The sequence below is a fragment of the Syngnathoides biaculeatus genome, chromosome 10, assembly GCF_019802595.1.
Source record: "Syngnathoides biaculeatus isolate LvHL_M chromosome 10, ASM1980259v1, whole genome shotgun sequence".
In the NCBI taxonomy this organism is placed as follows: Eukaryota; Metazoa; Chordata; class Actinopteri; order Syngnathiformes; family Syngnathidae; genus Syngnathoides; species Syngnathoides biaculeatus.
This window is the reverse complement of record NC_084649.1, coordinates 30604928-30630919: the sequence shown is the minus strand read 5'-3', so window position 1 is coordinate 30630919 and position 25992 is coordinate 30604928. Positions and strand designations below refer to the sequence as shown.

Genomic DNA, 25992 nt, shown 5'->3' with positions numbered 1-25992 from the left:
TCAACAAAACATCAGATAAGTCAGTCAAACTCAGGTTCCATCCACACGAAGATGTACATTTTCCTATCGGACTATTTTTTGTGCCGTTTTCCCCCAAAAAAACTGGACTGTAAAGTTGAAGCCATTTCTTCCGTCCCCCCAGAGCAGTTTCCAGAGATCAGTTCACATGCTCTTGGGAGGCTATATTGCTCTACCAAAAAAACAAGGGAAGAAGCGCAGGCCAGCTTGTGAGCTAATGTTACCACTTAGCATCCTATGAAATACGCATTGATCATGAATGAGAAGAGAAGACTGAAGGTGGATTGTTTATTATGGTGAGTCATGGACATACAGACATGTGAAGAGTGTGTGATGTTGTACTTTGGCGACACAGTTTATCTTTTAACAACAGCAAGGTATAAACAGGTAAAGCAACTTTTTTTTATCACATAGTGGAGAGGAATTTTTATTTATTCCCATCTTGTTACAGTAAATCAAACATTAGTGTAATCACAACATAGTAACTTTTGAAATACTGCAAAGCAATAACAATATAACAACAATAACTTAACATTGTTCAAATGTTATATATTCACCGTATGATCAACCTTGTTCAGTTGAAAACATACAAAAGAAACATAAAATTCACTTTTAACAGTTTAATCCTCATCCACGAAACCCTCAAATTCTTCTTCTGTCTGAATTGTAGTAGTAGTAGTAGTAATAGTTATAAGCATGTCTCTTATGGTCAAATGGTGTGGGACTGGAATTCTTCTTTACCAGTTCATATCGACGTTACTTTGGCGACACTCACTGACTACGGTAGCCATGATTTATCTATATTGATCCATATATGAGGCGCATCAGATTATAAGGCACACTTGTTAGCTTTTGGGAAAAATGAAGCCTTTTAGGTGCACCTTATAGTGTGGAAAATACGGTACTTTTAACTTTTGCTCTACTTTTATTCATATATTGTACATTTTTGGTCCGGATGAAATTTTACAATAAGGGAATTGCATACCTATAAGCCTCACAAGAAGACTGTAAAAATGTGTAATACAACCAAACGTGTTGATAAAGTTGACCTACGAAGTTCTGGAATGTTTTCCTTTTGGTTATTGTTATTACATCATCCGTCCATGCTTTTGCTACAGATGTGCAAGGTCATAGGTGAGCTGTAGCCTAGTGAGTGGAAGGCAGAGTGCACAATGGTCAATCAGCTACAGCCAAGGCACACAAACAGATATCCATGCTCTGTCATGGTCCTGCTGGTCCCAGCCCTGGCGGTGCAGGTCCCCTGCACACCTGTGCCCATCAAGGATAATTAACCCCGGTATATATAGGACCCAGCGGACAGTCTGCCTTTGCCAGATCGTTGCCATCCATGCCTCGTTCCCGCACTTCCTCGTTCCAGATCCTGAACCCCTGTGTACCGACCTTCGCCTGTCCCCTGACCAACCCCGTAAGCTTGACTCTCTTGACACTGCTGCTCTCTCTGACTGACTCTCCGGCTTGCGAGCTTGGAACGAATAAAGATCTTCCTTTAATTGCCTCCCTGTCGACCGTGGTGCATTTGGGTCCGCCCTAGCGTTCTGGTTATGACGGAACAATCTGGCCATGACATGGACCCAGCCGACTCAGAAGCCATCCGCCGCTCAACAGCTGTAGGGCAGACGCCTGGCCGAGCAGGAGACTGCTCTTCAGGTTACCAACCAGAGACTTCTCGAGATCTGTGCACGATTAGAGCCATGCCTAGCATCTCAGGCTAGCGCCGCTAACGCCACGTCGACTGTGCCTGCCACAGTTTCTACCTCAGTCCAGGTCGCTCTGACTATCCCGCCAGTCGCGGAGTTTCAGCGGTTAGGGGGCACACCTCTCTCTCGGCCTAAACGCGACACATGTAACGTCAAACCCTTCCTCGCCCAGTGCGACCTCCACTTCGAGCTACAGGCTTCAGCCTTTCCGACGGACCGTGCACGAATTGCCTTCGTCATATCCCACCATGCGGGAAGAGCAGAGGCGTGGGCTACAGCAGAGCGGAGTCATAACTCCGAAACGTGCTACTCCTGGACCTCCTTTATATGTGCCATGATACAAGTTTTCCAGTATGCCACGCCGCAACGCGAAGCAGCGGCGATGTTGATTACGCTACGGCAGGAGCAGTGTCGTGTGGCAGATTATGCTGTCGAGTTTTGCATCAGAACAACTGAGAGGGGATGGAATGAGGATGCGCTTCTCAACGCCTTTTTCCAGGGGCTTTCTCCGCAGATCCAACGCATTCGCGGCTAATGGTAAACTCCAATGCCGAGTAACTCACGCAATCTCTGAGGATGACATTTCCGGACGCTCACACCGAGAAGATAAGTTTCAATGTATTTAACTCGCGGAGCAGCGATGTCTTCCTAGACAACCCCTGGCTTAAAACACAACCCACACATTGACTGGACTACCGGTCAAATGAGGGCATAGGGCGATGAATGCAGTAAGGTGTGCCTCGGGGCTTTAAAAGAGAGGAATTTACAGATCGCGCCAGTCGACTTACAGGAATTGAAGTCTATGCCGGAACTATCAGCAATGCCGTCTTGTTCTTGGGACCTTAAGGAAGTATTTTCAGAGGCAAAGCCCAAATCCCCATATGATTGTGCACCGCCCGTATGATTCTGGTATCGAGTTGTTGCCCAGCACCTCACCCCCTCGAGGGAGTCTCTTTTCATTAACAGGACAGGAACACCAAGCCATGAAAGAGTACGTGGAGGAGTCGCTGGCGGCGGGACTCATCCGACCATCATCGTCACCAGCTGGAGCAGGATTCTTCTTCGTCAAAAAGAAGGACACCTCATTACGGCCCTGTATTGATTACCGGGGACTTAACGACATCACCATCAAGAACAGGTACCCTCTCTTCCTAATCGCCGCCGCATTCGAGCTGCTACAAGGGGACCGTCTGTCACCCCGGCATGGTGAAGACCCGCTAAGTTGTTGAACAACGGTTTTGGTGGCCGAACATGGGAAAGGACGTGAGGGAGTATGTCAAAGCGTGCCTGATCTGTATGGCCAATAAGACCTCTCGCCTGCGACCTATGGGTGAACTATGGCCGCAACCAATTCCCTCTCACCTCTCTTAGGTGTGATTGCGAGTGCGACTGTTGTCTCTCTCCATGTGGCCTGTGATTGGCTGGGAATCAATTCAGGGTGTACCCTCCTCCCTGATGACAGCTGCGATTGGCTCCAGCACTCAATCAAGTGGCTCACAAAATGGATGGATGGATGGTTGGGCTTCCTCCGACATTCCAAAAACATGGGTTATTTCAAGACTCAAAATTATCTGTGAATATGAGTCAAAATGATAGTTTGTTTTTTTGTGCCCTGCGACTGGGTGGTGACCAGTCCGTCCAGAGTCAGCTGGGATAAGTGCCAGCACACCCCATGACTCTACTGAAGAGAAGTGTGATGGAAAACGGATGGATTTATGTACTTCATTGGTTAATTGAAGACTGAAATTGAATGTAGGTGTGAATGGTTGACAATAAGTGTCCTTCTAATCAGCGTGTATGCCGCCGCTCGCCCAGGGTGAGCTGAGCTAGGTGTCAGCCCACACACCACCTTAGTGATGATAAGTGATATGGAAAATTTTCTTCATCAATAAAATTTTGCATTGCGTAATTTTTTTTTTGTTTTGATTACATTTAACAATGGAATTTGTGTATTTCTCTCTTGATTGTCTTTACTATTTGTTTCTAATGTTTTAAATCATATTTCAAAAACAGGACTTCAGTCATGGCTGTTTTGGAGGAGACACACTGTGTATATCTTATGCTATATATATATACATTGTACTGTATTATTATTATTATTGACCTATTGTTACTATTAATCAAATGAGATAAAAATTACCTTTATACTTGGAAATAATTGCATTTATCATTAACATTAGTTGATAGGCTCCAGGACTCGCGAAACCCTTGTGAGATTAAGTGGCTAAGAAAATGGATGGATGGATTATTATTAGTTGCTCTTTATTATTATACTCCACAGAAGTGATAATTGTTACTGTACTCAATTGTTCTGCATTATCCTCACATTTAGTTTCAAATGTAAAGTTAGTGTAGTGTTATTGTTCTTATTTTTTGTATTAGGGAACAATTTTATGGGATAATTGGTAACAATTTGCTTAGATTTTCCTCAAAAAAAAAGGAAGAAATAACACTTGAACAATTATCTACAAGTTCAGATTACCACAGTACTGACAAATTGAGGGTATTTATGCACATCTTTTAACAGGCATTTCTCTGTGTTCTCCCAATGAAATATTACCTAAAAGTGTATGGTGAGTTTGTGAAATTGCTTGTTCATTGACTTGCATGTGCCCTGTGATTGACTATCGTCCAGTAACTAACCCTGAACAAGACAAACAGTGGACAGTAAAGTTACTACAGCTCCTGTTCTAAATGATATTTCTGCAGTTATCTTATCTGCACTTTGAATATTTGGCCCTCTCAATTTCCAGATAAGTGTTGTGTACAGATCTGTAAACTAAATGACTGAATGTGAGGTCAAGGAACAGATTTTTTAAAAAAATGCCCACATTAAATACGATCAAATGGTGTTAATTTAATATCTTGAACCACTTAACTATCCCCCTTCAAATTTCTGTTCAAGTATTCTGAAAAAGCCAAGGGTAACATGATAAATGAATATAGGCCAATTATTCTTTTATTTTCTTTGGGTTGATTGTCAAAGCTATTTACTGGTTAACATCAATACTACAATACTAAAGTCATTGTGAAATTATGCATTAGAACGTAAGGTGGCACACATGGAGAATTCCAACACAAATTCTTTTGTCAGCTCAGTGCTTTCTTTGTGGAGTTTGTACATTCTTCGTGTGCTTTGTGTATTCTGCAGGGACTCTGACATTCAAAACCCGCCCTTGTTGGTGTACAGTAAATCCATCCATCCATTTTTCTAGCCACTTATCCTCACAAGTGTCGCTGGAGTGCTGGACAGCTACCCTAAATGTACCCTAAAAAAACAAGCATGGAGAACATGCAAAGTGCATTCATCCATCATCCAAGCATCTTAGAGTCACAGAGAGCTGGAGCATATCAAGCTAGCTTCGGGCAAAAGGCAGACTACACCATGAACTGGGTGCCAGTCAGTCGCAGGGCAGGTATTAACACCATCACTGAGTGGGAATTGATCCCACCCTGGCCACACCAAACCCAGGCTTGCGTACCACTACATCATCAGCGACTCCTCAACATGCAAACTCCACACAGGGAAATTCAGATTTGAACCAAAGTCCTCTGAACTGTGGGGCAGATGTGCTGACCAGACATTCCCCCATAAAGAACAACTTTATTCAAGGAAACTGCAACTCAAAAATGAAAAACTTCAAAACTTTACCAACAGGTGTGAAAACTTGATCACAATATACTTTCAACAACTGACAAAGTAATTGTGATGTTCTGGTTTGGAAACTACAACCGTCTCATGTCAAGAAATGGCTAAAGAACATCCATCCTTAAGACAGTATTACAATCTGCGTCAGTCTCATACCACCTTTAATTCTGCCACAGCTTTGTTGATAGGACCCCGTCACAGAGCTAATTAAGGTACTGAAATACACTTCTTGCATAAAGGTTAAAACAGAAGTGCATAACAGGAGACATAAACAGCTTTTACTACTTATTTAATCCATCACACTCTGGTCTTTGTAACTTTATAATAATGGTCAAAACTTTTGTTTTAACCCATCCTATTTAGCTGCATGCCCATGTAGAATGTTGTAGCTATATTGCTTTTGTGCTACAATAGGAGAGTTTGAAATATTCCCTTGGTTTTTTGTCTTACTATTTAAATTATGGTGATGTTTAAAATGCAGTCCAACAGAAAAGGGTTTTAGGGAGCCCCCCAAGAACCACAGCAGTGTTCCATGTTAGTCAACTAGTGTACGGAGTCACTGTGCTGGCACATCATGGAATGGTGGGCCAGGACCCCTCCACCTGCAACGGGGTGTCCAATCAGCATGTCCATCTCTCCACACCCACACCCCCCAGGAGCCAAGTCATCCAGCAGCCCAAATCCCCAAATCACCCGCCATCCAACGTTCCCCACCACTGCCACCACCCCTGGAGACCATGGGGCCTCACAATCAACATTGCAATATTTCAAAACCACTGCAAAAGGCATACAATTGTTCTGATGTCATCTATCACAATTTTATACTTACCTCATGAATAAAATCATCATTTACAAATTTATACTTACCTCGTTAATAATATTTAATAATACTTTTCTGTCTGCTATATGTAAAGTGAAAATGGTTTCCAAATCGTGGCACGTCTGATCACAGATCCCTCTACTGTATTACAAAAAAAGAATAACAATGAGGCTCTCTTCAGTTGCATTAGTGGTATAGAGAGGTTGACCAACTTACTGGAAAACACAAAAAAAGAAACTGAAGACACAATGATTCATTTGTGTAATTAGCATAATCAGAAAACAACTTCAAATCCATCCATTTTCTGAGCCGCTTATCCCCACGAGGGTTGAGGGAGTGCCACGCAAGCATGGGGAGGACGTGCAAACTGGACACAGGCAAGCCGGGATTTGAACTCTGGTCCTCAGAACTGTGAGGCCAACGCTTTCCAGCTGCTCCACTGTTCCGCCTGACTGGCTACTTATCTATCCAACCATTTTCTTAGCCGCTTATCCTCACAAGGGTCACGGGAGGAGTGGTGGATCCTATCCCAGCTGTCAACGGGCAGGGGTGCAGGGTACAACCTGAATTGGTTGCCAGCCAATCGCAGGGCACATCGAGACAAACAGCCGCACTCACAATCACACTTCGGAGAAACATAATCAATGTTGCATGTTTTTGGGATGTTTGAGAAAACCATAGTAAAAAAAAAGCCATGTAGGCAGGGGGAGAACATACAAACTCCACACAGGCGGGTCCGGGATTGAACACGCTCTCCAGCTGATCCAACTTGCCACCCTGTGTACTTATGTCATTAGTTATTGTCAGTACATGAAATGTCACAAATTATTGATTTTTTTAAATGAAATTCAATAGGTTATGGGTTTAGCAAGAATGATCAAATTATTTATTTATTATTCATTACATTTCAGTCTTCTTCTTCTTCTTCTTTTCTTTCGGCTTGTTGCGGTAGTAATGGATAGGCTGACAGATGAGGATAGACTGGATTCCCCTTGGACCATGATGTTCGCAGATGATATTGTAGCAGGTGGAGGAACAATTGGAAAGATGGAGGTATGCACTGGAAAGGAGAGGAATGAAGATTAGCCAAAATAAAACAGAGTATATGTGCATGAATGAGAGGGGTGGTGGGGGAAGAGTGAGGCTACAGGGAGAAGAGATAGCGAGGGTGGACGACTTCAAATACTTGGGGTCAACAATACAGAGCAATAGAGAGTGTGGTAAGGAAGTGAAGAAACAGGTCCAAGGAGAGTGGAACAGTTGACGGAAGGTGTCTTGTGTTCTATGTGAAAGAAGAGTCTCTGCTGGATCACGAGCATCCTCAAGGCAAATAATGCATCTGTGGTACTCTTTTCTAGGCATGAAACCATACTGTTGGCCGCATATACAATACTTACTTATGACCTGAGTCAGGCCTCCACGACTCTTTCCCATAACTTCATTGTGTGGCTGATCCTGCAGTACATTTCAGTCATTCTCATTTTATGTCCTGTACAACTGCACTGTATCATTCGGAATAGTAATTTTAATAGATTGCCTTCTTGTGTAGCTGAAGGTAAAAAGAAAAATCAATCTCTTGTCCGTAAACAAAAACAATAGTCACAATTGCATGAATTACATTTATACAAAATGTCTGTCATCAATTATTGATGAAAATGACGTAAACCTTACGTACAAGGACAATGTCTCTTGTGAACTGCTCTACCCACTTCCTCTGAACAATTATGATAACTGATAATGGCTTTGTGTGACCTTAACTCACTGTGGGCTGATGTTCGATCAAAAAGACGCCCACTAATCTTTATCATTTGCACTTTGTCTCCATCTATTAAGTCATTAAAAAGCAAAATATAAATTTGACCCAACTGGCCAAACTCTTCACTGGTTCATCGGATCCTCTTGGAGAAGGTAACAAGATCGTCATCATATGTGGAATATGAATCATGCTAAATATTAAGTTGCTATCTCAATTATTCGTCTGTCAATGAAAAGTATTGTTTTGGATATGCTCTAGCACTCTGTGACCAAAAAAATGTACTGTATGTGTTAAATCTTCACCTGAAACAATAACACAATCTCCGCAGCAGTTTGTTCTTCAAGATAGGTATTCTTTTCTTAATTTTCATTGACAAATCTTTCTCTCAATTAGTTTCATATGTCCACGACATTGGTTTAACAAGCAACACAATGGCGAAACTCCTTACAGGTAAGGAAAAAACATTTTTATATTTCTGCTAACGTTGTATATTTAAATAGTATCGCAAAAGATCGCCCCATAAACTAATAATTGAGTATATTTTAACACAACATGTTTTAAATACAAATATAAGGTGGAGATTTGAGTTTATTAAAATGAGGCATTTTCAAACATTTCCCTAGTCCTTTTAATTTTTTTTTAATAATCACTATTTTTATGTAATAAATAGTGAAAGATTTGTAACATTTGTTTTTTGGGAGCATCTTTTTTTAAATACTGTATAAACTCTGCTCTCATCAGCTGAGCATACTCTTCACATATGAATCCTTCTTGCTTCCTTTTTTTATGTAGCCCTGGGCATTCTCCTCGCTCTCCATACAGGTAAGTATTGCATGATTGGCTAATATTTTCCCTTGTCGATAATGAGTCCTCATTGAACACTTACATCCATCTTAACAATGTATGTGTCACTTGTTTTATGAAAACTGTCAAAAAATATAGAAACTTATCAATTTTCTTAGCCGCCTATCCTCATAAGGGTCAGGGGAGTGCTGGAGCCTATCCCAGCTGTCAACGGGCAGGACGCAGGCTGAACTGACAACCAGTTCAGGGTCTTGCCTGTTGACAGCTGGGATAGGCTCCAGCACTCCTCTTGTGACCCTTATAAGGATAAGCGGCTAAAAAAATGGATGGATGGTTTAGTAGGCAGTCAGGTGGAATGGTGGAGCAGCTGTAGAGCGTTGGCCTCACAGTTCTGAGGACCAGTGTTTAAATCCAGGCCTGCCTGTGTAGAGTTTGCACATCCTCCCCGTGTTTGCGGGACGTTTGCATGACACTTGTGAGGATAAGCACCTCAGAAAATGGATGGATGGATGGATGGATGAATGACAAGTGGCTATATGACAGTCTCAGCCACTCATTTGCATTTTGATTTTAGTATCGTTTTTTTTATGTTTAAAAATAAAATGAATTTATGGATGATGTTGTCAAGGAACAAATGCAAAGACAACATCTCTGTTCTGTCTTCTATCTGCCCTCAGCTTCTACCAGTAAATTGGTGTGTCACATGACCAATTGGGCCCAGTATAGGCCTGGCCATGCCAAGTTCACCCCAGACAACATCGACCCCTTCCTGTGCACACATGTTATCTACACGCTTGCCTCCATCAACAGCTTCAACCAAATCAACACTATTGAGTGGAATGATGAGCAGCAGTACGCAAGACTCAACAATCTCAAAAACATGTGAGATACTGTATTGTGGTAGCTTTTAGCTAAGCCTGTATACATATGATTTCAATAACGCCTGCATCATCACAAACCATGAAGACATCTGGTAAAGTATGGTATAATTAGTGAGCTGATGTGCACAGGATGTTAATGTACAGTGCCTTGTGAAAGTACTCGGCCGCCTTGACCTTTTCAACCTTTTGCCACATTTCATCATAAAGATATAAAATAAAAAAAAATTTGGTCAAGAATCAACAACAATTGGGACACAATCGTGAAGTGGAACAAAATTTATTGGATATTTTAAACTTTTTTAACAAATAAAAACCTGAAAAGTGGGGCGTGCAATATTATTCGGCCCCCTTGCATTAATACTTTGTAGCGCCACCTTTTGCTGCAGTTACAGCTCCAAGTCGCTTGGCGTATGTCTCTGTCAGTTTTGCACATTGAGAGACTGAAATTCTTGCCCATTCTTCCTTGCAAGACAGCTCGAGCTCAGTGAGGTTGGACGGAGAGTGTTGTGAACAGCTATATTCAGCTCTGCCCACAGATTTTCAATTGGCCCCAGTGATTCGTCTCAGTCTCAGGTCTCTTGCAGACGCCAACAGGTTTTCTTCCAGAATAGCCTTGTATTTGGCTCCATTCATCTTCCCATCAATTTTAACCATCTTCCTGTCCCTGCTGAAGAAAAGCAGGCCCAACCATGAGGGTGCCACCACCATGTTTGACAGTGGGGGATGGTGTATTCAGGGTGATGAGCTGTGTTGCTTTTACACCAAACATATCGTTTTGCATTATGGCCAAAAAGTTTGATTTTGGTTTCATCTTACCAGAGCACTTTCTTCCACGTTTGGCGTGTCTCCCAGGTGGCTTACGGCAAACTTTAAACGAGACAGTTTATGGATATCTTTGAGAAATTGCTTTCTTCTTGCCACTCTTCCATAAGAGCTAGATTTCTGCAGTGTACGGTTTATTGTTGTTCTATGGACAGACTCTCCCACCTCAGCTGTAGATCTCTGCAGTTCATTCAGAGTGATCATGGGCATCTTGGCTGCATCTCTGATCAGTCTTCTTCTTGTTTGAGGTGAAAGTTTAGAGGGGAAGGCCGGGTCTTGGTAGATTTGCAGTGGTCGGATACTCCTTCCATTTCAATATGATTGCTTGCACAGTGCTCCTTGAGATGTTTAAAGCTTGAGAAATCTTTTTGGATTCAATTCCGGCTTTAAATTTCTCCGCAACAGTATCTCGAAACTGCCTGGTGTGTTCCATGGTCTTCATGATGGTCTCTGCACTTTTAACAGAACCCAGACTATCACAGAGCAGATCAATTTATACGGAGACATGATTACACACGGGTGGATTCTATTTATCATCATCAGTCAACATTGGATCATTCAGAGATCCTCACAGAACTTCTGGAGGGAGTTTGCTGCACTGAAAGTAAAGGGGTCGAATAATATTGCACACCCCACTTTTCAGTTTTTTATTTGTTGAAAAAAGTATGATTGTGTCCCACTAGTTGTTGATTCTTGACAAAAAAAAAAAAATTATATCTTTATGTTTGAAGCCTGAAATGTGACAAAAGGTTGAAAAGTTTAAGGGGGCCGAATACTTTCACAAGGCACTGTAAATAGTATAAAAGCCTACTAATAATAACAGTTATGATAATAATTGTAACACAAATTATTGTTGTTACCAAGTGTTTTTATCTTCATTTCAGTAGCATAACCTTAATTAGACCACTCATTGCAACACTTAAAAAGTTAATAGTCATTTATCGTCTCTTAGTAATCCAACACTAAAGACTCTGCTATCAGTTGGAGGCACAGTCAATGGAATCAGCCCGTAAGTAGCTTTCCAAAAATCCTCGATTTCCTTTGAAACACAACACCTATTCCTGTAATTATCATATATTCTTTTCCTTGGTGCCACCAGCTTCATCACAATGGTTGCCAGGCCAGAGACTCGCACTGCCTTCATAAGTTCGGCGATCAACTTCCTGCGAACACATAACTTTGATGGGCTGAATTTAGCTTGGGAATATCCGGCACACAACGGGAGCCCACAGCAGGACAAGGAGAGGTTCACTTTGCTGGTCAAGGTTAGCATGACTCTCAACTTTCTAAAAGCGTAAGAAATATGTTATGCCTTTATTCAAGCACAACGTATGCTAAATATATTGTTGTCTGCACATACATTTCTAATCCCTTACAAAATGTGTTTTGAAACCTGCACCAAAACCTGTGGTCTAATCAATGTTTTAGGTCTGGTACACACTTAAGAATTGTTTATCTGACACTTTCACATATTTGGTAGGGATAGGTCAGATTTTGTTTCTGTGCACTGTTCGCAAATGTTTTGCAGGGCCCAAAAGCAGTAGTGGTCGTAAAAAATATAAATTATAAAAGACAGAGAGACCCACACAATTTGAATTGTTCTGCTGCCTCTGTCTCAAGGAGCTGGTTGCAGCTTTTGAGAATGATGCCAGGGACTCCAAAAAGACACAGCTACTGCTGTCAGCCAATGTCGCCTCAATCCGTACCACCGTCGAAAGAGCTTATGAGGTCAACCTGATCGCACCGTAAGTCAGAACTCACTCAACTCACTGGACTGTATAAAGCTGCTAGCCAACATAAGTACTATTTAGATCCAGGGAGACATTTCAAATTATACTTAATCAAGGAATATCAGAAATGGGACACTGATAGGCTATGATTAAACATTACTGGAAATAAGGAAAGTAAAGAAACTGGGACCTGTAATTTTCAAAGAATATATGGAAAAGGTCTGATGTGTACTGAAAGAAAAAAACTTTTAAAACCAACAGATATTTTGACTTCATCAACCTCATGACCTATGACTTCCATGGACACTGGGAGGCAGCTACCGGACACAACAGCCCTCTCTACCCAAGTTCTATGGACTTAGGATCACATGTTCATCATAATATTGTAAGAAACACACCAAAACTTGTCTCCACCACCCCAGCTCATGTAGTTTACCGCTCTTGTTCCTAAGTCTTCCCGCTAAATGGTGACAACATCAACATATTGTTCAAAATTGACCAGCTGAGGAGTATTACATTCACATTGAAAAGAACAGAAAAAAACAATTATTCTGAGAATGTTCTCATTGTTAAGCAAATAAAGTCACAATCGAAGAGTAAAACAAAACTCAAGAGTATTACAAGAATAAAGCGATAATCCTAAAATACGTTTAGCAATAAAAGTAACACGATGCAATAATCATTGGAAAACTTTAGTAAGTTTATCATGAAGCACACACAAAAATGCTTCAGGATGAGCACAGTGCTTTCTCATTGACTTTCATTTTTACACTTCACATTTATTGAAATGGTACTAACATTAAAGATTTGCTCAAATTACTTCCTCTTTATCAAGGTGAATTCACTCCATGTCGTTCTTTCTCATGAAATACAAACATGAAATCATCTCCACATTATGATAATGATATTAATGTGTATGTAAAAAAAAAATGCTGTGAAACATTGAAGTGACTTGACAAGATCTTTAAAAGTCCTTATCCTCATTTTAACCTTTAAAAAGAATATTCATAACAAAGGAAACATACATATAAATGTGTAAAAACAATTTAAGTTATATTATATTGTAATTATAGCATAATTACAAGAATAACTTTCTATGCAAACTGTTGATTGAATAGTTTGAATTGTGGCACAATCCAAACTTTTCAATATATTATTTAGGTTTTTATGTTGACATAACCCAAAATGCTTGTCCATTTGAAAATTGTAGAACTCCTCTGTGTCCTATTGGCTGGATATGGGAGCGCCAGCAGAGAAGTTGCTCCTGGGTTTCCCTACATACGGACGAACCTATCGCCTTCACACTGGTGCAACTGGCCTGGGAGCACCATCAAACGGAGCAGCTGACGCCGGGCCATATACCCGCACTGCTGGTTTTTGGTCTTTTTATGAGGTATTATATTCTATCTATCCATTTTCATTTGCCACTTATCCTCATGAGGGTCTCAGGGAGCGCTGGAGCCTGTCCCAGCTGTCAACGGGCAGGAGGCGGGGTACACCCTGAACTGGTTGCCAGCCAATCGCACGGCACATTGAGACAAACAGCCGCACTCACGATCACACCGAGGGGCAATTTAGAGTGTCCAATTAATGTTCATGTTTTTTGGGATGTGGGAGGCAACCAGAGTGCCTGGAGAAAACCCACGCAGGGACAGGGAGAACATGCAAACTCCACAAACTTGGGACCTCAGAACTGTGTAGGTTTACCAGCTGAGGCATCGTGCCGTATTATATTTTAGAAGACAAAATATACATTTTATAAAAAGCAAAATCTAGGTTTGATAGCCTGTCATTTACTGTTGTTAATAATAAAATATCTACTGAACTTCTAGAAGGTGCTGGTCCAAAGTTTAGATAAGTGAAGGTAAGATTGGAGAACAATTAATTGGACATGACTGATCTTGAATTGTTTACATTTCTTCTTTGTAAGGTTTGTGACTTCATCTCCAGTGCTTTTGTTGAATGGATTGATGAACAGAGAGTTCCATATGCCACCTTTGGAAGTTCTTGGGTTGGCTATGATGACCAGCGCAGCTTTTCATCCAAGGTACTAAGCACCATTATGTGCATCCATCCATTTTCAGTGTTGCCCTTAATGCTGCGAGTCATGAGAAAAATGGTTTGCACATTTGCCTCACATCCCATAATGCAAATGGCATAATTCTTCGTATCGCTTAAGAAGAGGCGCGATGATGATAGGAGCTCCCTGTGCCTGGTTATGTGCCAAAACACAAGGATGTGATTTGTGTCCCAATCATGTTAGTTTTTAGTACGCTATCTTTGTTTGAATATTGAATTAGTAGGCCAGATTCGTGTACACACAGTTGTGTTCTAGATCAGAATCAGCTTCAATGGCAAAGTGTGTAAAAACACACAAGGAATTTTTCTCTGGCAGTCGATATATATATATATATATATATATATATATATATTACAAGAGACCAGGTGGAAAGGTAGTAAGGGTAGAAGTTTAGGAGCAGGGTTTAAATTATTTTACCATGGAGTAGATGGGAAGAGAAATGGAGTAGGGGTCATTTTAAAGAAAGAGCTGGCTAAGAACTTCTTGGAAGTGAAAAAGTATCAGATAGAGTGATGAGGCTGAAATTTGAAATTGAGGGTATGATGTATAATGGCTATGCCCAACAGGTAGGATGTGACCGAGAGTTGAAAGAGAAATTCTGGAAGGAACTAGATGAAGTAGTTCTGAGCATCCATTACAGAGAGAGAGTTGTGCAGATTGTAATGGACATGTTAGTGAAGAAAACAGGGGCGATGAAGAAGTGATGGGTAAGTACGGCATCCAGGAAAGGAACTTTGAGGGACAAATGGTGGTGGACTTTGCAAAAAGCATGGAAATGGCAGGAGTGAGCAATTTTTTTCCAGAAGAGGCAGGAACATATAGTGACCTACAAGAGCGGGGGTAGAAGCACGCCGGTGGATTATATTCTGTGCAGACAATGTAATCTGAAGGAGGTTACTGACTGTAAAGTAGTGGTAGGGGAGAGTGTAGCTCGACAACACAGGATGGTGGTGTGTAGGATGACTCTGGTGGTGGGTAGGAAAATTAAGAAAACAAAGGTAGAGCAGACAACCATGTGGTGGAAGGTGAGAAAGGAAGAATGTTGTGCAGCCTTTCGGAAAGAGGTGAGACAGGCTCTTGATGGATAGGAGGTGCTCCCGGAAGACTGGACTACTACAGCCAAGTGATCAGAGAGACAGGCAGAAGAGTACTTGGTGTATCTTCTGGTAGTAAAGGGGAGAAGGAGACCTGATGGTGGAACCCAAAATACAGGAAGTCATACAAGGAAAGAGATTAGGGAAGAAGTGGGACACTGGGAGAGGTTAAAGGACACATTGAGATGTGACATAGGGCAATGTTAGAGGTGGTGAAGGCTAAACAAGAGGCGTATGTACACATGTACATTAGGTTGGACACAAAAGAAGGAGAAATGGATCTCTACAGGTTGGCCAGACAGAGTAATAGAGATGGGAAGGATGTGCAGCAGATAAGGGTGATTAAGGATAAGAAGAAAATGTGTTGTTTGTGCCTGTAGTGTGCTAAATAGACGGATACTTTGAGAAGTTGATGAATGAAGAAAATAGGAGAGAAGGAAGAGTAGAAGAGGCAAGTGTGAAGGACCAAGAAGTGGCAATGATTAGCAAGGGGGAAGTTTGAAAGGCACGACAAAGGATGAATAATGGAAAGGCGGTTGGTACTGATGACATATCAATGGAGGTATGGAAGCAATTTGGAGAGGTGGCTGTGGAGTTTCTGACCACCTTATTCAACGGAATACTAGCGGGCGAGAAGATGCCTGAAAAATGGAGGAAAAGTATGCTAGTTCACATTTTAAGAACAAAGGCGACTTGCAGAGCTGTGGCAACTGTAGACAAATAAAGTTGATGAGCCACACAATGAAGTTATGGGAAAGAGTAGTGGAGGGTAGACTCAGAACACAAGTCAGTATCTGCGAGCATGTGGTTTCATGCCTAGAAAGAGTCCCACTGAACACGTTGGTAGACACCAACAGTGAGGGATGCTATCAAGCTGAAGAAGGAGTCCTATCGGGCATTTCTGGCCTGTGGGACTCCCGAGGCAGCTGATGGGTATCGGCTGGCCAAGCGGAGTGCCGCTTCGGTAGTCGCTGAGCTAAAAACCCGGGCGTGGGAGGAGTTTGATGAGTACGACTTCAGGACGGCTTTGAGGAAATTCTGGTCTGGCGTCTCAGGAGGGGGAAGCAGTGCACTGTCAACTGTGTGTATAGTGGGGACGGGGCAATGCTGACCTCAACTCGGGATGTTGAGAGTCGGTGGGGAGAATACTTCGAACGCCTCCTCAATTCCACCAACATGCCTTCCCACAAGGAAGCTGAGTCTGGGTGCTCTGAGGCGGGCTCCTCTATCTCTGGGGTTGAGGTCACTGAGGTGGTTAAAAAGCTCCTAGGTGGCAGGGCCCCAGGGGTGGATGAGATTCACCCGGAGTTCCTAAAGGCTCTGGATGTTTTGGGGCTGTCCTGGTTGACATGCCTCTGCAAAATAGCGTGGACATCGGGAACAGTGCCTCTGGATTGGCAGACTGGGGTGGTGATCCTCCTTTTCAAGAAGTGTGACTGGAGGGTGTGTTCCAACAATAGAGGGATCACCCTCCCTGGTAAGGTGTACTCAGGGGTACTGGAGAGGAGGGTCCGTCGAGAAGTCGAGTCTCTGATTGAGGAGGAGCAATGTGGTTTTTGTCCTGGCCGTGGAACAGTGGACCAGCTCGACACCCATGGCAGGGTCCTTGAAGGTGCATGGGAGTTTGCCCAACCAGTCTACATGTGTTTTGTGGATTTGGAGAAGGCATTCGACCGTGCGCCTCGTGGAGTCCTGTGGGGGGTTCTTTGGGAGTATGGGGCACTGAATCCCCTGATACGAGCTGTTTGGTCCCTGTACGACCACTGTCAGAGTTTGGTCCGCATTGCCAGCAAGAAGTCGGACTTGTTTCTGGTGAGCATTGGACTTTGCCAACTTTTATGGAGAGAAATTCTAGGCGCAGGCAAGGCGTAGAGGGTGTCCGGTTTGGTGGACTCAGCATCGTATTTCTGCTCTTTGCAGATGACTGAATGATCCTGTTGGCTTCATCAAGCCGTTGTCTCCAGCTCTCACTGGAGTGATTCGCAGCCGAGTGTGAAGCGGCTGGCACGAGAATCAGCACCTCCAAATCCGAGACTATGGTCCTCAGTCGGAAAAGGGTGCCGTGCTGTCTCCAGGTCGGGGATGAGATCGTTCCTCAAGAGGAGTTCAAGTATCTTGGGGTCTTGTTCACGAGTGAGGGAAAATTGAAGCGGGAGATCAACAGACGGATTGGTGCAGCGTATACAGTGATGCGGACTTTGTATCGGTCCATTGTGGTAAAGAGTGAGCTAAGTCGAAAGGTGACGCTCTCAATTTACCAGTCAATCTACGTTCCTACCCTCACCTTTGGGCATGAACTCTGGGTCGTGATCGAAAGAACAAGATCCGGAAACAAGGGGCCGAAATGAGTTTCCTCCGCGGGGTGTCCAGGCTCTCCCTTGGAGATAGGGTGAGAAGCTCGGTCATCCAGGAGGGCCTCAGTGCCGAGCCACTACTACTACTACTACTCCGCATTGAGAGGAGCCAGATGAGGTGGCCGGGGCAGCTAATTTGGATGCCTCCTGGACGCATCCCTGGTGAAGTGTTCCAGGCATGTCCCACTGGAAAGAGACCCCGAGAACGACCCAGGACACGCTGGAGAGACTGTGTCTCTTGGCTGGCTTGGGAATGCCTTGGGATCCCTCTGGAAGAGCTGGAAGAAGTGGCTGGGGAGAGTGAAGTCTGGGCATCCCTGCTGAAGCTACTTCGCCCGCGACCCGACCCGGAAAAGCGGTAGATGATGGATGGATGGATGGATGGATGGATGGATGGATGGATGGATGGATGGATGGATGGATGGAAAATCCAGAAATCACAATGTATGATTTTTTTTAATGATTTATTTGTGTGATACAGCTTCAAATAAGTATTTGAGCTCCTATTTATCAGCTAGAAAATCTGACCCTCAAAGATCTGATAGTCCGCCTTTCAAAGTCCACCTCCACTCCATGTTATTATCCTGAATCAGATGCATCTGTGTGAGGTCATTGGCTGCATAAAGACACATGTCCACAACATACAATCAGTAAGATTCAAACTTGTAACATGGCCAAGACTAAAAAGCTGTCTAAAGACACCAGAGACAAAATTGTACAACTCTACACAGCTGAAAAGGCCTACGGAGAAATTGCCAAGCAGCTTGGTGAAAAAAGGTCCACTGTTGGAACAATCATTAGAAAATGGAAGAAGCTAAACATGACAGTCAATGTCAATCGGAGTGGATGCAAGATATCACCTCGTGGGGTCTCAATGATCCTTAGAAAGGTGAGGAATCAGCCCAGGACTTCACAACAGGACTTGATCACTGACCTGAAAAGAGCTGGGACCACCGTTTCCAAGGTGACTGTTAGTAATACACTTAGACGTCATGGTTTGAAATCATGCATGGCATGGAAGGTTCTCCTGCTTAAACCAACACATGTCAAGGCCCGTCTTCAGTTTGCCAGTGACCATTTGGATGATACAGAGGAGTCATGGGAGAATGTTTTGTGGTCAAATGAGACCAAAATTGAACTTTTTGGTCATAATTCTATTGACCGTTTTTAGAGGAAGACAAATGACGAGTTCCATCCCAAGAACACCATCCCTACTGTGAAGCATATAGGTGGTATCATCATGCTTTAGGGGTGCTTTTCTGCACATGCCACAGGACAACTGCACTGTATTAAAGAGAGGATGACCGCGGTCATATATTGTGAGATTATGGGGAACAACTTATTTCCCTCGGTCAGAGCATTGATGGGTCGTGGCTCTGTCTTTCAACATGACAATGACCCGAAGCACAGAGCCAGGGAAACCAAGGAGTGGCTCCGTAAGAAGCATATCAAGGTTCTGGAGTGGCCTAACCAGTCTCCAGACGTACTGTATATCCAATAGAAAATCTTTGGAGGGAGCTTAAACTCTGTATTTCTCAGTGACAGCTCAAACACCTTGTCTGATCAAGAGAAGATCTGTGTGGAGGAGTGGGCCAAAATCCCTCCTGCAGTGTGTGGAAACCTGGTGAGCAATTACAGGAAACGTTTGACCTCTGTAATTGGAAAACAAAGGCGACTGTACCAAATATTAACATTGTTTTTTTCAGGTGTTCAAATACTTATTTGGAGCTGTAGCACACAAATAAATTGTTAAAACAATCATACATAGTGATTTCTGGATTTTTCTTTTTCGATTATCGCTCTCACAGTGAACATACACCTACAATGAAAATTTCAGACCTCTCCATGATTTCTAAGTGAATTTATATAGCAGGGTGTTCAAATCCCCATTTTCTTCACTGTGTTACTAATACTGATTGGACCAGCAGGATATGAGTGAGTGTCCTAACATGCCACATGGCAGAAAAATAGTAGGTTCTTTGATCAAGAATTTAATGACTTTATTGCGAGAGGGAAGGAGCTGTTCGAACGCTGTCCAATATGACTAACCAGATTAATGCACATTTTCAGTATATATTTTGTTGCTATATGTCAAACAAGTTACCAGTAGGTGCAGTACATTTTCAGAAAACCAACTAGACCCAGAATTCATGATATATACAATTTTGTGTTTTTAGCTCTCTAACAGTAATTTTGATCATAATCCTATTTAGGTTGAGTGGATGACAGGCTTGAACCTAGGAGGCGCTCATGTGTGGACTCTTGACATGGATGACTTTGTTGGATCCTTCTGTTCAGCCGGCTCCTATCCTCTCATCAACCATTTGAGGATGTCAATGGGTGAATACTGTCCCTGGTCTGACTTTCTGTAATGGCTTCCATATCAGTTTCATGTTCCAAGAAATGTGACAACAGTGAAGTTGTCTACTCACATCGTTATTTTCAGTGGAGTTCAGTTATTTACAAAACAATTTTCATATCTGACTCTGCAGGCTTTGCACCTAAACCTACCACCACCCCGGCTCCAACTACCACCAGGGACCCCATTGCGGGTTTCTGTCGTGGCCGCCCTGATGGCCTGTATGAGAACCCAGCTGACAGTCACACCTATTTCCAATGCTTCAAGGGAATCACCTACATGCACCGTTGCCAGTCCGGTCTCATCTACTGGGACTCCTGCAAGTGCTGTAACTGGCCTTAAAAAGCAATGAAATAAACTATTTGGATGCAAGTTTGCAATGATAAGTGCACACCTTCATGACAAAAAAAACAAAAAAAAATGACCCATTAAAACTAAATGAAAAATAAAGCATTTTTAAAACAAACACATGTTTAATGACATTTAATTTCACATTTTATTTACTTCAGAATAGGGTGTTAAACACAGCACAAACACAACAGTCATATTAATTTCTGGAGCAAGTTGTTGCCATTCACCCAAATATATCAAATATTTTTTAAAATGTTTTTTTTTTAAGTTAGTACCGATGAGTACGATTTGTTAGTGATGATATAAATCCATAGATACAATGCCAGTGGCACACAGTGGTATACACAGTTTCATCCAGATATAGAAACTGTGCTAAACAAAACATACGACAACCGTTGTTGGAAGGAGCCAGAAATTTGTGCTCCCTATGAGATTTGTGTCTACTAATTCCGGTACAAATTTAGCAAATGTGTATTTGTGTAATAGAAATAAAAAACAATTCATATTGGCACAGTTGTACATTACTGCAACTTAGTTATTTTAAGTAAATCTGTCAAATCCCATTTCTAAAATTAAATAGTGAATACTACTTTTATTCATAGAAATTACAATTTTTGAATTATTTGAATAATACTAAAATGGGAACTCGCTTCTCTCCCTGACCTATATGGACGTCATTTCTCATGAATAATGCTAACTCATGTATAATAGCCACCCCCAAAGTTGAACTCAAAATTTTGGAAAACCTTTCTACCTGCATCCATCCATCCATCCATTTTCTGAGCCGCTTATCCTGTCAACAGGCAGGAGGCAGGGTACCCTCTGAACTGGTTGCCAGCCAATTGCAGGGCACATAGAGACAAACAGCCGCACTCACAGTCACAGCTAGGGGCAATTTAGACTGTCTAATGTTGCGTGTTTTTAGGATGTGGGAGGAAACCGGAGCGCCCGGAGAAAATCTATGCAGGCACGGGGAGAACATACAAACTCCACACAGAATGATTGAACCCCGGGACCTCAGAACTGTGAGGCCAATGCTTTCCAGCTGATCCACCATGCCGCTGACCTAGTTTCCTAGTTTACCTGAAAAACGCCTCCTTTCGTGTGGCTTACATCTGATGTCACAGCTAGGAGACCTGGTGTTGTGGGACTAGGTTTTAGTTGTACCATTGCCTGTTGATGGCAAAGAAAACCCCATTCATTTCGAGAATTCCTCAGTGATTGTATGCTACAAACAATCTGTAAAAATTGTGAAAACATGTGTGGTTCGGTTTTGTAGCAATTTGAATTATTCAGGTCACAGTTTACATTATTTTCCCAAAGACCAAAGCCTCAGAAGACGGTGGATTAGATTTGTACAAACGAAGAGAGCTAATTTTTCCAAACCCAGTCAGCAGTCTGTCATATGGAGTGAACATTTAACCCTGGACTCTTTTACTGGCAGACTCATGTCTGAGATGGGTTTTAAATGTAAAAAAAAAAAGTCAAACCTGGATCAAACGCATGAACTGAAACGGTCTATCAAAGGGTTGAATCTCAATGTTACAATGATTACATTTAAAGGTGTTTTAGGACACTCAATTTTACTGCCATATTTGTGTCCACAATATAAGACTATTCTTTGTGAACATGGGGCTGAGTAGGAAAATCATCAAGGGACAATACTTCATCTACCAATCTGCATGCTGGGTTAGGATTTCTTGAGAGCCACAAAACGTGCAGTGGACATGGGAGATGGAGAGCTCATCCTTCTAAGTGGTCGGTGTGTTAAGATGCCTACGCCCTAGCAACAGATTACTGCCATATTGTCTGCCGCCACGGCATCTGCACAACTGGAGGGGAGCAGTCTGAAAGGGGGGGGCAGCGTCATCGACCCCTCGATAGTCATTTGTTAGAATGGGCAGAGTCCACTTGCTCCAACATGGCCAGACCGTGAGGTGAGTTAAAGTAACAAGCCCCAGAACAGCTATGAGCTGGACGGGCAGATTTCGCTTGCCCTGCGATACCCACCACAGAAGTGGGTGCAGCATCATCCAGTCCTCCCACAGCAGCAGTGCATGCTCCAAGTCCGTCGATGGATAATTGGACAGAGGCAATTTACTCTGTCTGGGAAAAGAACTGCATCGACTTGGCTGAAGAGCTGCAGAAGTGAATGTGACAGGTTGTATGGGACGATAAGGACATTTTAGCCCTCAATGAGAATGAGTTGGGTCTCACTCACCTGGTAGAACACCACCTCCGGCAGCAGCTCTTCACCTGCGCCTCATTCTAATTATGCCATGTATTAAAGCCTTGTGTGTAGTATTGCTAATTGCCAGTTCGTTGTTTAGTCTACGTGAGTATACAAGTTTCTTGATGTATATTTGCCTTGTTGTCACGTCCAAAGTTCCTGTGCCACCACAGCCAAGTCTAGTTAAGTCTTGTATTTTCCGAGTAGTTATCCGACCTCATTTTCATGTTTTTGGACCTTGCCTTTTGCCATATGTTTTTGTGCTTTTAAGATTTTTGGACTGCTTACCTGATTATAATCTCTGTCTGGAATAAAACCACCCTCGATATCATGGCACTACCTCAGAGTCCTGCATTTTGGTCCAATCCCTTGTCCCATGCTCATGACATAATCATTGCAGCAGCTGGACTGAAGCTGCACCCGGAGAAGTGCCACTTTGTGTGGCAACAAGTGGAATTCCTTGGGCAGTGGCTGGACCATATGGATATCAGCACATTAGAGGAGAACATTAGAGTAAATTGAGACTGGCCAGTCCCAAAGGACCAGACAGAACTGAAGAGCGTCTTGGGACAAGCCTCTTATTATCAGAAGTTTGTGAAGGGGTTTTCTTGTGTTGGCGCTTGCTTGTTCTGCCTCCTCCAGAACAATCAGCCTTTTGTGTGGTTGTCGGACTGCCAAGATGCTTTAACCAACCCCAAGAGAGCCCTCATGAATGGCCCTTTCCGAGCAAACCCGGACCTAGCCCTGCCCTTTTTGCTGGACACAGATGCAAGCGATGTCAGCATGGGAGTCGTGCTGTCACAGCTGGGGCCGGAAGGTGAACACATGGTGGCCTACTTTAGCCACACCTTCAATAAAAGTGAGAGGCGCTACTGCATAACTTTATCTGAACAACTGGCAGTCATATTGGCCCCACGCGATTTCCATTACTTCCGTCCGTCCATCCATCTATCCATCTTCAACCGCTCCGTGGGGGAGCATGTCAACCGCTATGTGGTTCTGGAATGCCATGAGTGAGGTTGCAGCTAGTTGTTCTCTTATGGCAAGAAAGCCTGCTTCAGTATAGTTACCTAGTTTCCGTACAGTGAAATGAATGTGTATGTGGCTGTCGTTTTTATTTGGGGTTATCCATATTAAGATGGATTCCCATCTTGCAGCAATGTGGTTAGCCAACTTCTACTCATCTCGTACGCCTCGTGGGATGCCAATTGTATCAATGTATGCCCACTTTTGTTGTATGAATTTAGACTGAAATCCCCTCGCTCAAACCAGCAAAATATGACAAAGCAGTTGTATTGCATTTGAGACAATTTAATTACACACACAATACAACACAAAAACGATAAAACAACTAACACAAAATAGAAGTTCAAAGACCGAGTAGCTGAGCCAAAACACGAATACTAGTGTTGAACAACCAATATTCCAAGTCAACAAATGTTCCAGAAATGTCCAAGGATGAAAGGCAGAATGCAGTGTGGTGTGTACTTGTATACTTGTCCAAGGAGCGATGGAAAGAAGCTCTGGTGACGGTCCTTCTCGTCCTTCAATAGGCACTCCTTGGAACATTCCAGAATTCTGCATCATAATAACATAAAAGTAAGAAAGGAAAATAAAGAAAAAAAGTACACACACATAACTCTCTCCCCCTTAAAGGGGAAATCCACTGGTTTGCATTAACATGTATCCAATAGGTCATGTAATATGAACTCTAGTTTGACAATGTGATGTTAAATCCTCTTGTGTCTTGAGAAGATTTTTGGTGACAATTATGAATTTTCAGGGGCGCTGCCATTTTCACGAGTCACATGTCCTATGTGCGAGTATGTGACTTGTTATTCGCCGCAAGAAAGGCTCAATTACATGGGACACCATTTATGCGCAACGCTGATTTACCAGATTTATCTTCATCTGATGAAGAAATAGCAGTATGGGTTGATCAGGAAGACAGAGGAATACTTCCATATATAGCTGTGAGCGGCACAGCCACGTGCGGCTCCGCCGCTCGGTTCATCAGGAAGACGGAGGAATACTTCCATACACAGCCGTGAGCGGCACAGCCGTGACGGCTCGGCCACTCGGTTGATGGGGGGTATGGAGGAATACTTCCGTACACAGCTGTGAGCGGGTCAGCCCTTAGGTTGATCAGGTAGACGGAGGAATACTTCCATACACAGCAGTGAGCGGCACAGCTCCAGGGCTCAGGGGATTCGTGAGCTCGCTCCCCGAGCTGTGCGAGTGAAAAATACAACAGAAATATCGAACATCAAACACAACTTTACACTCTGGAAAGTGCATCAGCACAAACATTGTCTTGACCTTTAATGTGCCTGATCACAAGATTGAATCCTTGGAAACTCAAACTCCATCTCATAAGCCTCTGATTTTTGTTCTTCATTTGGTGAAGAAAAGTTAAGGGATTGTGATCAGTAAAGACTTCAATTGGAAATGTTGTAGTACCTCCGTACACTTCAAAATGTTGCAAAGCCAGTAAAAGACTCAGAGTCTCATTTTCAATGGTGGAATAATTTATTTGGTGTTTTTCAAACTTTTTGGAAAAGTAGCACACCGGATGATCAAGACCTAAGTGATCCTCTTGCATCAGGACACGACCTGCACCTATATCACTTGCATCAATTTAAATTCTTTCTCAAACTTTGGTGCCTGTAACACTTGAGAATTCACGAGTATGGCTTTGACCCTTTCAAATGCAGCTTGACAACTGCCATCCCTCTTAAATCTAACTTTTTCCCCCCAAATTTCCTGTAATAGCCTACCATGCCCAGGAATCTCATTGAGATTCCCTCTGACACTGTGGAACGTGGAATATCTGAATAGCTGAATAATGTCATTGTCCAGCATGTACTGCACCTCCTTCCGCAGAATCTCACACTTCGCAGAATTCATTCGATATGGGTGTTGTTTCACAGTGACAGCATAACCCACATCTATATCATGACTAACCAGGCATCTGCGGCTAGAAACATCTGGAAACAGGTGAGAAAACTCAAAAAGCAAATGTGACATTTCATCTTTCTGGTCAGCTGACAAATGTGTTAATTTCTCATCAACCTGAGCTAACACAACAGAATTGCGCAACTTTGGTGAAGCATTATCACTCAAATAATCAAACTTGACAGCACTAACAACATCATCAGCGTTGTCAGTGATGCTTGGATCATCATCATTCATACAATCTGTAACTGATGACGAGAGTGTTGTAGCAATACAACTGATATGTTTGGTTTCAACCCTATCATGATATTTCTTAATCATGTTCACATGACATAACCTTTTGTTCTTACGACGGCCAGAAATCAGGACAA

General features: G+C 42.7%; 1 protein-coding gene across 1 annotated transcript; it reads left to right on the top strand.

The window, feature by feature from the left end:
• Positions 1-8359: 8359 nt before the first annotated feature.
• On the top strand, positions 8360-20427 carry chia.1 (chitinase, acidic.1). Its single transcript, XM_061832306.1, has 11 exons — positions 8360-8411; positions 8754-8783; positions 9443-9647; positions 11421-11477; positions 11568-11733; positions 12089-12213; positions 12460-12583; positions 13409-13591; positions 14129-14245; positions 19940-20066; positions 20219-20427. The coding sequence occupies exons 1-11, from the start codon at positions 8393-8395 to the stop codon at positions 20425-20427; spliced, it is 1362 nt and encodes a 453-aa protein (XP_061688290.1). The 5' UTR covers positions 8360-8392.
• The last annotated feature ends 5565 nt before the right edge of the window (positions 20428-25992 follow it).

Excerpts from the sequence above, each read along its gene's own strand:
- chia.1 (XM_061832306.1), top strand. Across the intron at positions 12,214-12,459 it reads GAGGTCAACCTGATCGCACC|ATATTTTGACTTCATCAACC; the intron begins GTAAGTCAGAAC and ends TAAAACCAACAG. Across the intron at positions 14,246-19,939 it reads AGCGCAGCTTTTCATCCAAG|GTTGAGTGGATGACAGGCTT; the intron begins GTACTAAGCACC and ends AATCCTATTTAG.